We start from the raw sequence: 15,594 nt of genomic DNA on the forward strand, positions 1-15,594 counted from the left end.
AGAGACTGCCAGTGTCTGAATGGAGGATGGGATGTTGGTGAAGGATGGCCTCTCTCACTGGAGGATGCAGTGGAGGTTCCAATACCAGATCCTAAAAACATGGTCTCCTGATTCAAATCAGGCCAGAGCACAGCCTGTTGTCATAGTGAGCTCTTAAGAGATGGTGCTGCCATCTCTGTTTTTGCTGTCTGATCCAGTTCCCCGAGGTCAGGATAGTTCTTGTCTAGGGCCGTTAGGTCATCCAGCCAGGTCACTGTGGCTCTTGCAAAGCAGGTCACCGCTGGGGGCGCCCAGAGAGTAGCCAAGGAAGCTTCAAAATCCCTTCTGTTGGATGTATCCTTGAAAAAGAAAATCCATTCCGATGGTATTAGCAAAAAGAAAAAGGAGTACTTGTGACACCTTAGAGACTAACAAATTTATTTGAGCAAAAGCTTTCGTGAGCTACAGCTCACTTCATCGGATGCATGCATGTCTTTTGCTAATGTTGCCACTGCAGTCTTGACCTTGGTATTTCTGTGATAGCATGATGCAAGAGCCAAAAAAATGCCATCACAGAATTTTGGGAGTTCCTCAACTACAGAACGGCATACTAAGAACCAATGTCTGGAAATTAAAGCCAGAAAAAAATTAAATTAGAAAAAAGGAACAATTTTTTAACCAGGAGGATGATTAATCATTGAAACAAAACTACCAAGGGAAGTGGTGCATTCTCCATCTCTTGAAGCTTTCAAATCAAGACTTTCACAAAGGGGTGCTTTAGTCAAGCAAGTTATTGGGCTCAGTAGAGGGTAGTTGCATGGAATTCTATGACCCACGTTATACTGATCAGACTAGAAGATCTAATAGTCCCTCTTCTGGCCTTAAAAAAAAAAATCTATGAAATTCAAAATTATGGAACCAATTCAGTGCACTGCCTTAATTTTAGGTATGTTTTTATGTCCCATTAAGGTTAACCAGACTTAAGTACCTGCTTCAATGTTTTCCTGAATAGGGGCCTAAAATAGCAACACCAACAGACATAATAGATTAAAAAACCCTCACTATTCAATCCCCAATTACAAATATAGTACAGGGAGCAGCACCTTTACACTGTTAGTTGCCACACCTTATATCACTGTGTGGAATGTGTTGGGTTTTTTTGCTCAGCAGTTAGTTCATTTAGCTATAAGCAATCAAATCACCACCTGAAATTGGTTCTTCTACGGACCTAAACATACCCAAAAACAGTCAGTTTCTGTTACAAGGAAGTTAAGATTTCCTGTTCTTTGGCTATTTTGATATAGTAGGGGTGTCCTGTTAGCATATTGAGGAACATAGGCTATGGAGAGCGCCAACAGTTAGGTAGGATAAAAAAATCATAAGGGATATAAATTCTCATGCAGAGTTGGGAAGGAGCTATCCATATGGGCGGAATGTTACACAGTGAGGTTTCTAGCACATTCCTCTGAAGCATCTGGTGCTGCCCACTGTCAGAGGCAGGATACTGGACTAGAAGAACCCTGCTCTGATCCAGTATGGAAATTCCTACAGACCTATAGAACAGAATGTGTGTGTGTTCTCTGTGCTAATTCTCACTTGCTAATCAAAGGAGGGATTTGGTTCCACTTTAGCTCCTGAAAGGAAAAGAGCTGCCTTCAAAGACTGTACCATCTTTTCTGGAATGCTATAAGGCATTTTTGAGTTTCAACTGGTGTGGGACCCTGCAATGCATTTTTTTTACATTGAATTTGTGTGAAGATTTCTCAGATGAGCAGTTCACTACAAAGGGATAGTAATGTTTCATGTGGAGTGGAGAGAAGGGAGCTCATTTAAAGAGAACATGTCTTGGTCCAGCACTAATTATTTTCTTCTTACCAGAAAATGTACACAAAAAAATCTGTCTGAAAAATATTTTCTTCCTTTATTTTCTAGCCTTGCTAGAATGGCTTAGTGCTAATAACAGCTGGAAATATACTTGAGATCAAAACAATCAGACATAACTGCCATATAACAACCAAAAGTCTGTCAATAACAGATTTCTGGAGGAGTTTTCGGGACTCTTCCTTATATATCAAGTTGTCAGTACATACTAAATCTGTTTTATTCTTAATCAGACTATACATTTAGCAATACCTGAAATGCCTTTCCACCACTCCTGCTGTCTGTGAAATCTGAGGTGTGATAAGTAATGGTACGAGTGGAGGAACAGAATTATTTGTAGTATTTAGTACTATACTTCCTACTGTACCTTTATCTGGAAGATTTAAGATCACATCTTACACAATGATGAAGGGCAAAAGGGTATACTTCACTGCAAAAGAAAAATATTTTAGGCTTTAGTTGAGATTTTGTGCTGGTCCTGTAGTAGTGTACTTCCCTGCAGGAGAGTGAGGGAAGGGAGGAGATGGTCTCTAAGCCTGTGGCTTGATGGGCAAAAAGAATGTGTGGTTTTTTTCAATCATGATATCTCAGTTGAGTTAGCTGAGGACCATTTAAAAGGACCCATTAAGATGCAGCATAAAAAAAAAGTTACTAACCTTCTGTAACTGTTGTTCTTCTAGATGGATTGCACATGTCCATTCCAATGTAGGTGTGCATGCCCCGAGCACAGTTACTAGAATTTTTACCCTTAGTAGTATCTGTCGTGTTGGCTCCAGAGCCCTCTAGTACTGCGCACTCGTAGCTCCAGTATAAAGAGCCCTGCCGATCCTGCACCCCCCTCAGTTTCTTATTGTCTGACTCCAATAAGAGGGGACAGAGGGCGGGTCTGTGCAACACATCTAAAAGAACAACAGTTACAGAAAGGTTAGTAACAGTTTTTCTTCTTCGAGTGCTTGCGTATGTCCATTCCAATGTAGTCTACTCCCAAGCAGTTATATGGGAGGTGGGTTTGGAATTCAAGAAGAAGCTGACTGCAAGACTGTGTGGCTGAAATTGGCATTGTTTCTGGCCTGCTATGTGATGGCATAGTGCATCGAGAATCTGTGCACCGAAGACCAGGTTACTGCCCTGTAGATGTACTGAATAAGGACTTGAGCTAGGAAGGCGGCCAAGGAGGCTTGCGATCTTGTGAAATGAGCAGTCAGGTTAGCTGGAGGCGGAACACCGGCCAGCTTGTAACATGCATGATGTAATCCAGGGTGAAATCCTCTGGGTGGAGATGGGAAGGAAATGGGTTGATCTGCAAAACAGTTTGGTTCTTTGTATGCAGAATGCCAGGACACATCTAACATCCACGGAGCGTAGGTGCGGTTCCTCTCTGTTCACTTGCAGCTGGTAGAAAGATTGCTTGACTGCACCGTATCCTTGAAGAAGATCATTTACAGGGGTTCCAATGTGAGGGCACAGATCTCCAAAACCCTTCTGGCCCAGGTGATGGCCACTAAGGCGGCTGCTTTCCAGGAGAGCTGCACTAATGAGCATATTGCCAGCGGCTCGAACAGCGGACCAGTAAGCTTTCACAAGATGAGATTTAGGTTCCAGAGAGGAATCGACTTGCTTACCTGGTGGTCTAATCTCTCCAGGCCTTTAAGAAAATGGATAACCATCTTGTGCAAAAAGACAGACTGGTTGTCAACCCAGGGATGGAATGCTGAAATGGCTGCTAGGTGACTGAAGACACAACCAAACCCTGTTATTTCAGAAGCAAAAGATACTCCAATATGAATTGCAATGAGGATTGCCTGGGCAGAACTCCGCACTGGGAGGACAAGATGGAGAATCACTCCCATTTTGCAAGGTAAGTGGTTTTCTACTGCCTAGCAGGACTCTACAGACTTGCTCCGAGCAAAGTTGCTCCTCAGGATTCAGCTATGGAGCTTACAGGCTGTCAAATGAAGAGAGCGGAGGTTCAGGTGGAGTACCAACTGTGATCGTGGGAGATCAGGTCCGAGTGTAGCGGCAGCAGGAGCAGTCTAAGAGGATGGACTGCCCTGAGCTCTCTGACATTGATATCAAGAGATAAGGTCTATGGTCCCCAGAGGAGCTGAGTCCTGAAGGACCCTAATTGGGCTCTCCAGCCCAGCGCTGACACGTCAGAGACTAGAGACATCGATGGTTGGGGGCCACAAAAAGGGCATTATCACACAGACCACACGGTGGTTCAGCCACCAAGTCAGTGAACTGGGGACTTGAGCAGGGATGGTGAACACCAGTCCAGATGATGCCACAAAGGTAAACATACTGTGTCCAGCCAGGCTTGGAGAGGTCTGAGACGCAGTCTCACGTGTTAAACTGTGTAAGTGCATGATGCCATGTGACCCAGAAGACTCGGACATTTTCGAGCTGTTGTGATTGGATGAGTGTGGAGGGATCTTATCAAGACAGAATTGCCCAAAACTGGTCTTCCAGAAGCCTGGATGGAGTCGAAATCCACACCTATGAACTCTGTCCTCTGCACTGAGATAAGGGTGGATTTCTGTGTGTATATCAGTAGGCCTAGAGCCAAGAAGGTCAATTGGATGAGGTGGATGTTGGATTCCACCTAAGCTCTGGACTGCCTTTGACTAGCCAGTCGTTGAGGTACTGGAAGATATACACTTCCTGTTTCCTGAGAAAAGCTGAAACTACGGCTATACATTTGGTGAAAACCTGTGAGGTAGCCAACAGGCCAAATGGGAGCACTGCAAACTGGTAACGTACCTGGTTCACGACGAATCTTAGGAACCTTCTCTGGCCTTGGAAAATTGATATGTGGAAGTATGCATCCTTTAAATTGAGGTCAGCATTCCAATCCTCCAGATCTAGGAGGGAATGATGGAAGCTAGGGAGACCGTGTGCAACTTTAAGTTCTTGAGATAGTGGTTGAAACCACACAGATCTAGAATACATCTGAGAACATTCTTGGGTTTCGGGATTAGGAAGTAATGGGAATAGTGATGTGGAATCTCTTCTATGGCTCCCACCTGAAGGAAGGAGTGGACCTCCTTTCATTTGCTCGTGAAAAGGGTCTGGGGGGAAGAGGGTAAGGCAGGGTAGACAAAAACTGGAAGGTATATCCCACTTCTATTGAGCTAAGAACCCAACAGTCTGAAGTAATGTGGGTGCAGACACTGAAGAAGTGGGACAGGTGGTTTGAAAACTGAGTAAATGGATTTGATATTGTGAGGATTGAGATGTCGACCTCAAGCATCTAATCAAAATGAGTGTTTCGAGCTGAGAGTCTGGAGGCGATGTGCATCGGCCCTGCTGGGGCCGGCGAAGGAGGTCTATGCCTGCTTTTCTGCCTCTGCTGGTCCTGGCTGGCTGGGCAAAGTAACAGACAATCTGTTGGGGCCTGTAATTCTTCCTGGATACTGCTGAAGTATATAGCCCCTGGGATTTCAAGGTCACAAAGTCCTTAAACCCATGGAGCCTAGCATTGGTTTGCTCCCAAAAGAGCATGGACCCTTCAAAAGGGAGATCTTGGAGGGTTTGTTGTACCTCTTGGGGAAAACCTGACAATGGCAACCATGAGCTTCTGTGCACGGTCACTGCTGTGGCCATAGATCTGGCTGCAGAATCAGCTGCATCCAGAAGCTGCCTGTAAGGCGGCTCTTGCCACTGTTTTCCCCTCCTCGGTCAGGGAGAACTCGAACTTTTATATAGCCTCCCACATATTGAAGTCAGTGGCGCAGCAGAACCTGCTTGCTTGCTATGCAAAGCTGTAGTCCTCCTGTGGAGTAGGCCTTCTGGCTGAACAGGTCCAACTTTTTAAGTTCCTTTGCCTTACGTGTTGCATCCAGTTGTCCCTGGCAATCTCTCTCTCTGGCGGTCGCTACCACCAGGGATCCTGGGGGAGGATGCGAGTATAGAAACTTGTAACCCTTGGTTGCTACGAAGTACTTCCACTCCATAGGCTTTGCCGTGGGAGAGCAGGAAGTGGGGGTCTGCCACAGCGCCTTCACTGGGTCCATGGTAGCCTCGTTGAGTGGGCACCAGGGATGGGGACTCATAACTAGTAGGGGGAGTGCTCCGCCTTGAAACTGAGATGCTTGGTGCAGAGTGTGAGCATAGCTCAGAAGCAGGTCTTAAAGCTGCCTCCATGAGAAGGACATTCAGTCTCACTTCCCGGGCCTCTTGGTGCGAGGTTTGAAGTCCTTGCAGCTCTGGCAGCAGTCTTTTCAAAGAGATTCCCCCAAGCACTTGAGACAACTTGATTGCAAGTCGCTCAATGGCATCAACTTGCCACAGGAAGTGCAGGACTTTAAGCCCGGTGACTGAGGCATGCTCTGGCACCAGGGAGCGGATGAACCTCGCTAACTAAGCGCAAAGGCTTCCAACAACTACAAAAAACTATCACTACTATAACAACTATATACACTGGAAAGAAGAGAAATAACGGAGAAAGCTACTGGGAAGTTTGTCTGAGAAATGAGAGTAGTTCCAGCAATCGTCATGGGTGGTAAGAAGGAACTGAGGGGGCGCGGGATTGGCAGGGCCCTTTATACCAGTGCTATGAACGTGCAGCACCAGAGGGTGCTGGAGCTGACTCAACGGATACCACGATGGGAAAAAATTCTGGCACCTGTGCTTGAGGCGCACACACCCCTACATTAGAATGGACATGTGCAAGCACTCAACGAAGAACTCAAGAGAAGAGCCTAGGCTGCAACATGGGTAGGTAACATGGTTTCATGTGTTATTGTGCATCTCAGTGGGGCTTTTCAATCATATTAAGATAGCTAAACTGAGATATCATGATTGAAAAAACACAACCTTTCTGCACAGCAAGATATACCCTACAGGAAGTCACATTGGGTCTGCCTCAATCAGAAGAATGATGACCACAATGCAGGGTAAAATGGGCCCTCTTCAGGACTCCAGAGAAACCTTCAATTTTTTCCTTTCCCCCAAAATACTTAATTCTACAAGCTTTTGTTCTTACATTTTGGATACTCTCCCATCACTGACTATCCCGTGGCCTTTCTGACTGGGGCAATCTCAGCTGTACCTTGATAAAGATCCCATTTTAGCTCCTATAGCACTCTTTTGTCCCTGATATTAGGCCTTATACAACTGAGACTAGCATCTGGCCAAACATGCTGGGATGGAACTTGCCAATGATACTATTAACCTGCCAATAGGAGTTATTGCCGTGGAAGCTACAGAAGAATCAATATAAAGCTGAATGCTAATGCAATGTTGTTCAGTTCATTCTATTGCTTGACACCAGACTTTCCTATCAGGACCCCTAAAAACAAACTCTTTGTTAACAACGCTCAGACCAGAAGCTGGAAGCCTGAAGCTTAAAATCAAGCTCAGCTGATATCGTGGTCTCTTCCATTAATCACTCACACTGAATTTCTTGAAGTTAATAATAGAGGGATAGTTAAAAACTATCAAAACAAGTGACAACACACATTTATTTAGCCAACACCCAAGTACTACATCTTAAAGGTGCTGAGTACATAACAAAAACCGATTAGCAAAGCATTCTAATTCATGTATCTAATGATCTGGGCAAATCAGAGAATAAGATGAGAGAAACTAAACAGAAAAAGGCTAAGACAGGGTAAAAAAGTTGATTAACAAGAGGTGATTCAGGATTATTACTGAAGTATACAAAAACATATTAATATCCTCCTAACAGTTTTACAAAGAAGTCTTCACAAATGACATTCCAAATTAGAAATGCAAAATAATAGGCAAATGATCATTCTAGTATGAAATAAACATTGAGAGAAAAACCTGTGACAGTATGCAGCAATACAGAAATGCGGAAAAATCATTTGCTTTTGTTATCTCTAAATTATTTCAACAGGTAACTTTGTACAAGGAGTCAGACGTAGAGGACTTTGGATTCAGTGTCTCAGATGGTTTGTTGGAAAAAGGCGTATATGTTAAAAACATTAGACCAGCTGGACCTGGGGATCTAGGTGGTTTGAAGCCATATGACAGACTTTTACAGGTAACACTATCCATACTTTGTATACAGTTTACTTTGTAAAAGGTGTATGTGGTAAGTGTAGTATGGGATTTATATATAAAATGTACATGTGATGGTATAATAGAGTATAATGTTTTATTGTCACTAGTTTGGAATGACCATATTACCCATATTCTGTTTATACCACGCTCTAGAAAATAAGTGCAACTTTTTAGAGTTTTAAATATGTTTACTGGTACAATATTGTGTCTCTCAGTTATCCTGCATCATAGTAGTTAACGGAAATCAGACAGATATCCAGGTGAGAAAAGTTAGTACCAATACATTTTAAACTCTAAAAATATCTAAGCTAGCGTTTCTATAAAGCCAGATACTTCAAAACACCAAGGTGGTATACAAATTACTCCTGAGGGCATTCTGCGCACCATATTTTAAAATTCTGCAAATTTTATTTGTCAAATAAATGTGGAGGCACCAGCATGGCATTGGGGAGCACAGGCCACTGGCTGCACAGAGATGGGAGATGACTGTGCAGTTCCCCCCACCCCCGGGACACAGACTCAGCGGTGAGATGAACCATGTTTTTGTATACTTCAATAATAATCCTGAATCACCTCTTGTTAATCAGCCCTGACACAGCGCAATGACAAGGCCGCCCCAGAAACACCACAAGGCCCTGCCCCTCTGTGTCAGGTGCACCAGGTGTGGGCAGGCAGGATCCGAGTGTGGAGGGGCTTAGTGTGTGTGTGTGTGTGTGGAGGGGGGGTCCAGGTGTGGGCAGCTCAGTGGGGGATCTGGGGGTGGAGGGGATCTGGATGCACAGGGACTTGTTGTGGGGTTCTGAATGCAATGATAATGGACTCTGCATGGTGGGGGATCCAGGTGAATGTGGTTGGGGCTCAGCTGGAGGTGGGGGGGGGTGGTCTGGGTGTGGTGGGCCAGATGCTGTGGGAGTGGGGATCCAGGTGCAGCTGGTTAGGGCTCGGTGACTCATCGGGGTAGTCCAGGGGGAGAGGGGCTCATTGGGAGGGCTCTGAATGTGGGTGGGGGTGAGGTTTGGCAGGAGGGGTTCTGTATGCCCGGGGGTTGGGCAGCTGAGGGAGCAGCTCCCTGTACAGGGATCCCTCCCCCTGCAGTTGAGGAGTGATGGGTACAGGAAGCTCTTCAAACTCTTCCCCACCGCCTCCTACACCTGGGGGAGAAATCTGGGGATGGGTCTGATCTGGCCCCAGCTGCTATGCAGGGGAAGAGGAAGTCCCATCCTCCCCAGCCCAACTGGGACTAGCACAGGGGTGAGCAAACTTTTTGGCCTGAGGGCCACATTGGGGTTGCAAGACTATATGGAGGGCTGGGTAGGGAAGGCTGTGCCCCCCAAACAGCCTGGCCCCCGCCCCCTCAGAATCCCTAACCGCCCCCCCCCTCCTTTCCATGCCAGAGCTAGCTGCCCTGCCTGGCAAGAGCAGTGGGCCAGAGTGCTGGCAGCACTGCGTGCTCAGACTGCGGGGGAGGGGCTAGCCTCCCCCACCGGAGCTCAGCGGCTGGGCAGGACAGTCCCGTGGGCTGTAGTTTGCCCACCTCTGGACTAGCAGCTGAGCCCATCATAGGTTAGGAGCCATCTGATGGGCCTTCCCCAATCCCACCCCTACCCCACACAGTGGTTTACCTCTCTGCTAGCTGCCCTGGGCACCTGAAACATACTGCTGGGGAGGGTCACATGACCACTTTGGTGGCTTCCCTTTGCTTCCCCATCAAAGTCATTTTTCTCCAGGGAAGCAAAGAAATCTGAAGGGGACATAAATTCTGCACATGCACAGTGGCACAGAATTCCCCCAGGGAGTAACAAATGCTCACTACTGAGCAGAAATTTCCAACTTTCCTGTGGTATGTTCCTCCTCAGTTGGTGGTGCTCACTGTTCTTGAGATATTGCTGTATGTAGTCTAGGAACGAGTAGTCAGTCACTTATCTGATCAGTGCAGTCCCTGCTCTCACTAGATATCAACTACCACATAAGCAGAACTTACTACAAACATTTCTTTTGAAACTAGAGTCTAAAATGGGTTGGAAATTTTTTTTAAACTTCTCTCTGACCACTTTCAGTATAAATATTTTATGTATTCATCACACACAATTTTGGGAAAACCTGCTTAAGAGGACTGAAATGTTAAGTCATCTGTTACATTTATATTAGTGAACTTAGTGCAAGTGAAAAATAAGTCATGTTTATTCAATATTTACCATATTGCAGTTAATGCTAGGACATGATTATCGATTAGAAAAAAAGTTTTCTGTTCTCCTTAAACCATACTGTGTTTTGTGTACTTTATGTAGAGGGCCACTAACATATTCCAGTCATATTTTAGATAACATCTGTGTTTCTTAGATACTTGTGTTATGTTGCTTTCTTTTCTACATCTAAAACAGTAATAAAATTAAACCAACACTTTAAATCTTTCAGGTAAATCATGTTCGTACCAGAGATTTTGACTGCTGTCTAGTTGTGCCTCTTATTGCAGAATCTGGCAATAAACTGGAACTGGTTATTAGCAGAAACCCACTGGCCTCTCAGAAGATGACCTCAGATCAACAAACTTTAGCAGGTGGGGAATGGAATGACCAAAATAATGCCTTCCTTCAACAAACCGGACATACTGCTAGTGTGGAGACACGAGAACCTACAAACACAATATAGCAACAAGTTATTTTAGTGGGACACTCAGAAATGAAAGACAATATATGGTGCTAAATCCCCTTTTCAGATTTCTGTGACACTTGAGGCACAGATGTCATGTGGCATTAAAAAGCACAGAGGGTCTAACTATCCCTCTCAAGGCTTGTGTTACTTCATGGATTACTTTAAAAACTGAGTTTGGTTTTTAATGTGATGGCCACTGAGTAGTGCCATTCCCAACTAAGCCTGATGTCAGAGAAGTCATGATATTGAGTAAAGAAAACGGCTAATGGCCTTACTTTTTTTTTTTTTTTTTTTCCCCTGAAGTAGCAGGAAGGGAGACCTTTAAAAGAGACTGAATTGCTCCTTCCGGTGTTAACCGCATCATTAGTTTTTGAGCAGAAAAACTAGGATTAGCCTTTTTCCACAGGTGTCTGGATTTTGGTTTTTTTAATAAAGCTAGCTGGCTCCTGAGTGAGGGGATCATGAAATAGGGGTATGCTGCCCCAATACGGTTCGAGTCGTGTGTTGTGAACCATTGTTCTACTGGTTGTGCTGCAGCACGAGGGGTGCAGCCATCACACTAAGTGCTGTTCAAGTGTTTTAGCAAAGATGCATGTAGGAAGCTGCAGGGTGGCATGGTGAAGTTTACTGCCCAACTGCGCTACAATTTTATTAGAAGTTACGTTATTCCCTATGCAATGGAAGTACTAGACAGGATGTGTCTTGGAACTGTAAGATTCATTTCAAGCAGAGATGTTTTAGGTAGTGGGAAACTTCTGATGAAGGATTACTGAATAAAAATTAAACGAGTTATTTAAATCAAATTAAAGGGTTTTAAAAAAAGTCAAGTGGAAATTTTTATATTATATTAACTACTAGTAGCAATGGAGGACTGATGTAAAATCCATTTAAATGAGAATGATTCATACAAGGACATACAAATCTAAACCTTTACTTACTAATAGATTTATGAAGTCTATTAAAAAAAAGGCTTTTTCAGCCTTTTCATATTTACCCTTACAAGTTTTTAGAAATTGGAATTGTAAATACATTTTACAAATATATGACAAATTCTTTCCTGCCCACCCCCCTTGAAGCAATAAAACACTGCCAGTTGCTTTTAATGTTCACCAGCAGCTGCTTTGATTTGTTCCAGTATTCAAGTTGTCATCGGTAATTATTGTTATTTGGTGAATATAAAGATACTGAATTTGTATATTAATTGTAGAGTCTTCATATCTATCTTACAACCAGATTTGTTTTGGGTCAATATAAATTGTTTAGGAAGACTATCCCCCATGCTGTTTTCCTTTATATGAACAAGCTCACCTGCCCTGCACACACAAGCGTAATGTTTCATTCATGTTTCAGCACTGCCAGAAGATCAGTCAATATGAAATTTAACCCCAAATCATGTAAAAACAAAAGTTCATGAGTCACTTAAATATGTATTTTTATTTGTAACAAATAAGTATTAAACTGTAAAGTATTTTTGTACAAATTTAATACTTTAATAGCATGATATTTATCGTCTATGTATGGATTTTGGGAACTCAAACTTGCAAATATTTGTATGGAAAAAACTGTATAAAATGGAATAAACAGTGATTTGAAGACAATATTCTTAACAACGAGATGGTATTTGCATGTATTAGACAACAGGAAAAATAGCATATTTACAAACTATTGCAGAGATAATCACATTTCAGGATCTTTTTTCAGTTTTTTGAAAGTATTTCTACCACAAGTGTATCTAGGACAAGAAATGCAAGCCTCTTTAGCCAAATATTGGGATTTTAAATAATCTATGATGAAATATGCAAAGTATTATTCCAGAACGTAGGAGTTCCAATCATGAACCAGGACCGCACTGTGCTAGGCAAATATAAGCCATCCAAATTTCAGTATATATTAATTGTGCAAATTTAAAACTTGACTATCAAGCGAAGTAATTATCCAGGATAGTAAAAGGAATTCACATTTGGCACTTGACCACACTTTAAAAGCCCTATTTTTCATTACAATCTGTTCAGAGCAAGATCTGACTCAACTTCATGATCCTGTATGGTGGCAACATGCTAGTTAGTACCTGTTTGTCACACCCAAACTTCCATGAAGTTATGTAGAGGACATGGTTACAGAAGAAAAATACACATTATAAGTAATACCATGCATTTTGACTAAAGACTTAACATGGGTATGAACTGACTGCCACTATCAAACCATAATACTTTGTGTTGCATCAACAATTTATATAGGCTTAAATACTATGGGCCAAGAAATTCCCTTCTTCTGAACAACAGATCTTTAGGACCTCAAAGCGTCTATTAAAAGCTATTTGTTCAGCTACAATGAAAAAAAAAATATACAGACATCTTAGCATTCAAGAAAAAGTTGGTCATATCTTCTGCTAAACACAAATTAAATTCTGAATATAAAAAGTCCATATTAAAAACGATGCTCCTAAAAAAACTTGCACAGTATTTTAAAAATTAAGACCGATCCTCCAGACTTTATTTCTCTGTTCCAATACCTTATTGGGAGTTGTATAACATATTTAAGTGTCATATTAATGTACTTGATTGTTAAGGTCCAAAAAGCTGCTTGGGAGTTGGGCTCCTCAAAGTCAGATTCTGAAGTCTGGTTGACCCAAGGGGCGAGTCTTCTACATTTACCTGTCAAACAAACAGGGAGAGAGTGATGAGGCCTGCAAATAGCACTTAAAATATAGTAAAATGTTACTGTGCAACAAGGATCATTTTCAAAAAAAGATTTTCATTGATGACAGAGGTGTTTTTTGAAAATAATTTCTAAACTAATACACAAGTGGCAAACCCCAGGAGAGACTTTATTAATATAAACTGTGCCATTTCTTTTATACACATTAAATTCTACTAGTTTTCAGACTAACAGCCATGTTAGTCTGTATTCGCAAAAAGAAAAGGAGTACTTGTGGCACCTTAGAGACTAACCAATTTATTTGAGCGTAAGCTTTCATGAGCTACAGCTCACTTCATCGGATGCATCCGATGAAGTGAGCTGTAGCTCACGAAAGCTTATGCTCAAATAAATTGGTTAGTGTAGTTTTTGCACAGCAGGTCAGCCCCTACAATTTTTGTTGTTTATAGCCATCAATTATTAATGCATTTTGAGCAAGTCAAAGAGCCAGTGCGATCAACAACAATTTATCAAATATTACTTCTAAGATCATAACTAGTTCAAACAGTAACCATTAATTACTCTGACAAGCTTCATCCTCTCATTCATTCCATATGTGAGACCTGAGGAAACTTTCCCAACAAAAGAGTAATTAAACTGATATGTTCCCCCAAAAAGTTTTGGTTTTGATGAAACTGCATTTTCTGCCAAAATGTTTAGTTGAAGAATTCTCAACCAGCTCTATGCAAAAGTTTTATTTTAAATGCTCTTTAGAGGGTTTCTTACCATGGTAAGTTTTGAAGGACTTTCAAAACTATCTGTAAAACTGCCTTGTCTTTTACATCGATTTGATTTAACTGGAGTCTCACTACCTGCACTGGCCAGTTCAGCAGTACTCCACTGTCCATTATTAGTTTGTATGTCATTAAGACCTACAGACTCTTCTGCTTTAATGAAGTCATCTTCAACAGGTACAGAAGAGAGGGGAATATCCTCAGTTACTGAAATAGGACCAGGTTGAACATCATGCCCTTGACTTTGCCAACAACCCTTTAGGTGAGATGACATTTGTTCTGGAGAGTCGCTCGTTTCTGCAAAGGTCTCTCTTAAACGTTGTTGTAAGCGAGTTTTTCTGGGAAAGCTCTTTGTAGAAACTGCTTTCCTGAGTTGAGTCGGTTCAGCCACAATATAGACCCGGCAGCGTCCTCTTGTCACAGCTGTGTATACATGCTGCCAGTGCTGTGGGCCTGCATTCCCGACTACATAGACAATTGTTTTTTCCTCTGAACCCTGAAACACACAGAGATTTTTAAGAACTCTTAACAAATTAAAAGTATTTAAAATAACAAGAAATAAGGGCTTACTAGAGAAGTGCCATCAGTTAACTATGGAAGTAAGGGCATGAAGTTACTTACATAGGTGCATACTAGTGTGTAGACAAAGTTGGACTAGAAGGCAGGATTCTGAACAAGTCTGTAAATGAAGGAGACTCTTCTTTGCCTAAATTCTCAAAGTTTTAGTTTCTCATAGGAATGGCAGTGCCCTCTCAAGTTTGTTTCAATTTCCATGTCCTCAACAACAAAACAAGTCAACTACATTCACACATCCCACTTGCCTACAGAAAATGGAATAACTAATACTTCACAATACTGGATGTCTATGATGGAATTTGATTTAGACTAGTCAACTTGTGTAACATTTTAATTTTTTTAAGTATTACTGGATAGTAAGTTAATTTCCATTGGATCAATCAGTGCCTTCATTCAGACTTACTGTAAAGCTACTCAGCTAATCCCAGTGGGAGGGTAAACCAAAGAGCCAGTGTCACACCACTTCCTTCCCTCACACCCCAAAGTTGTTCCTATGTTATCTTCAAGGACTTTATGTCTTAAGGGTGCTCCTGAAACCAAATCTTCCTGTGAAATTACAGAGCAACACTGCAGTCAGGCTTTTTACTGGTTGACATAACTGTGCTGAATTACAGTTCTTACCTGAAATGTGTGAATAGTTCTGGCCCATGCATGCCTTATTTGACACTCTCTCCTCAGTGCCTCATACACCACAGTGAATTTGGAGCCATACGTGCTGCTGATGGTCAATAAACGACACCTATTGACTTCTACATCCTATAGAACCAGCATGTGAGGAGACTTCATGACTAGGTTGTAGCAGAAATCAGATCAACATGTACACAGTTTAAGGGCTGTAGCTATGGAATCATTAACTGACCCAGTTCTTTCAACAACAACTGCACAACAGGCTTAATCCAAAGAAAGCATATTTGATGACAGGGGAGGAGTCAACTGAGACTTCTATTTCAAAACAAACACCCTGTAAGGAAATAACTTGCTGTCCTTTATTCAAGTTTGTCTCCACTCCTGCTTCTTAGCTACTAGTCCCCAGAAGATCTGGTTTCTG

At 42.4% G+C, this 15,594-nt stretch overlaps 2 protein-coding genes across 16 annotated transcripts in view; one reads left to right on the top strand and one right to left on the bottom strand.

Annotated features, from left to right (window-relative positions):
• Nucleotides 1-12,139, top strand: part of GRIP1 (glutamate receptor interacting protein 1) — a 546,608-nt gene extending 534,469 nt beyond the window's left edge. For 12 of the 13 annotated variants that reach the window (XM_043548244.1, XM_043548269.1, XM_043548251.1 and 9 more), the window contains 2 exons: nucleotides 7,721-7,867; nucleotides 10,303-12,139. In XM_043548244.1, the coding sequence (XP_043404179.1) occupies nucleotides 7,721-7,867; nucleotides 10,303-10,536 (381 nt within the window). In that variant the 3' untranslated portion in view covers nucleotides 10,537-12,139. The remainder of the gene's footprint in view (nucleotides 1-7,720; nucleotides 7,868-10,302) is intronic. The other variant, XM_043548258.1, reaches the window with a different exon arrangement.
• Nucleotides 11,357-15,594, bottom strand: part of HELB (DNA helicase B) — a 35,664-nt gene continuing 31,426 nt past the window's right edge. For 2 of the 3 annotated variants that reach the window (XM_037887154.2, XM_037887158.2), the window contains exons 11-13: nucleotides 15,168-15,302; nucleotides 13,963-14,466; nucleotides 11,357-13,193 (exon numbers count right to left, since the gene is read on the bottom strand). In XM_037887154.2, the coding sequence (XP_037743082.1) occupies nucleotides 13,104-13,193; nucleotides 13,963-14,466; nucleotides 15,168-15,302 (729 nt within the window). In that variant the 3' untranslated portion in view covers nucleotides 11,357-13,103. Of the gene's footprint in view, nucleotides 13,194-13,962; nucleotides 14,467-14,591; nucleotides 15,303-15,594 lie in introns of those variants that run through there. The other variant, XR_005223534.2, reaches the window with a different exon arrangement.

This window comes from Chelonia mydas, chromosome 1, assembly GCF_015237465.2.
Source record: "Chelonia mydas isolate rCheMyd1 chromosome 1, rCheMyd1.pri.v2, whole genome shotgun sequence".
Classification (NCBI taxonomy): domain Eukaryota; kingdom Metazoa; phylum Chordata; order Testudines; family Cheloniidae; genus Chelonia; species Chelonia mydas.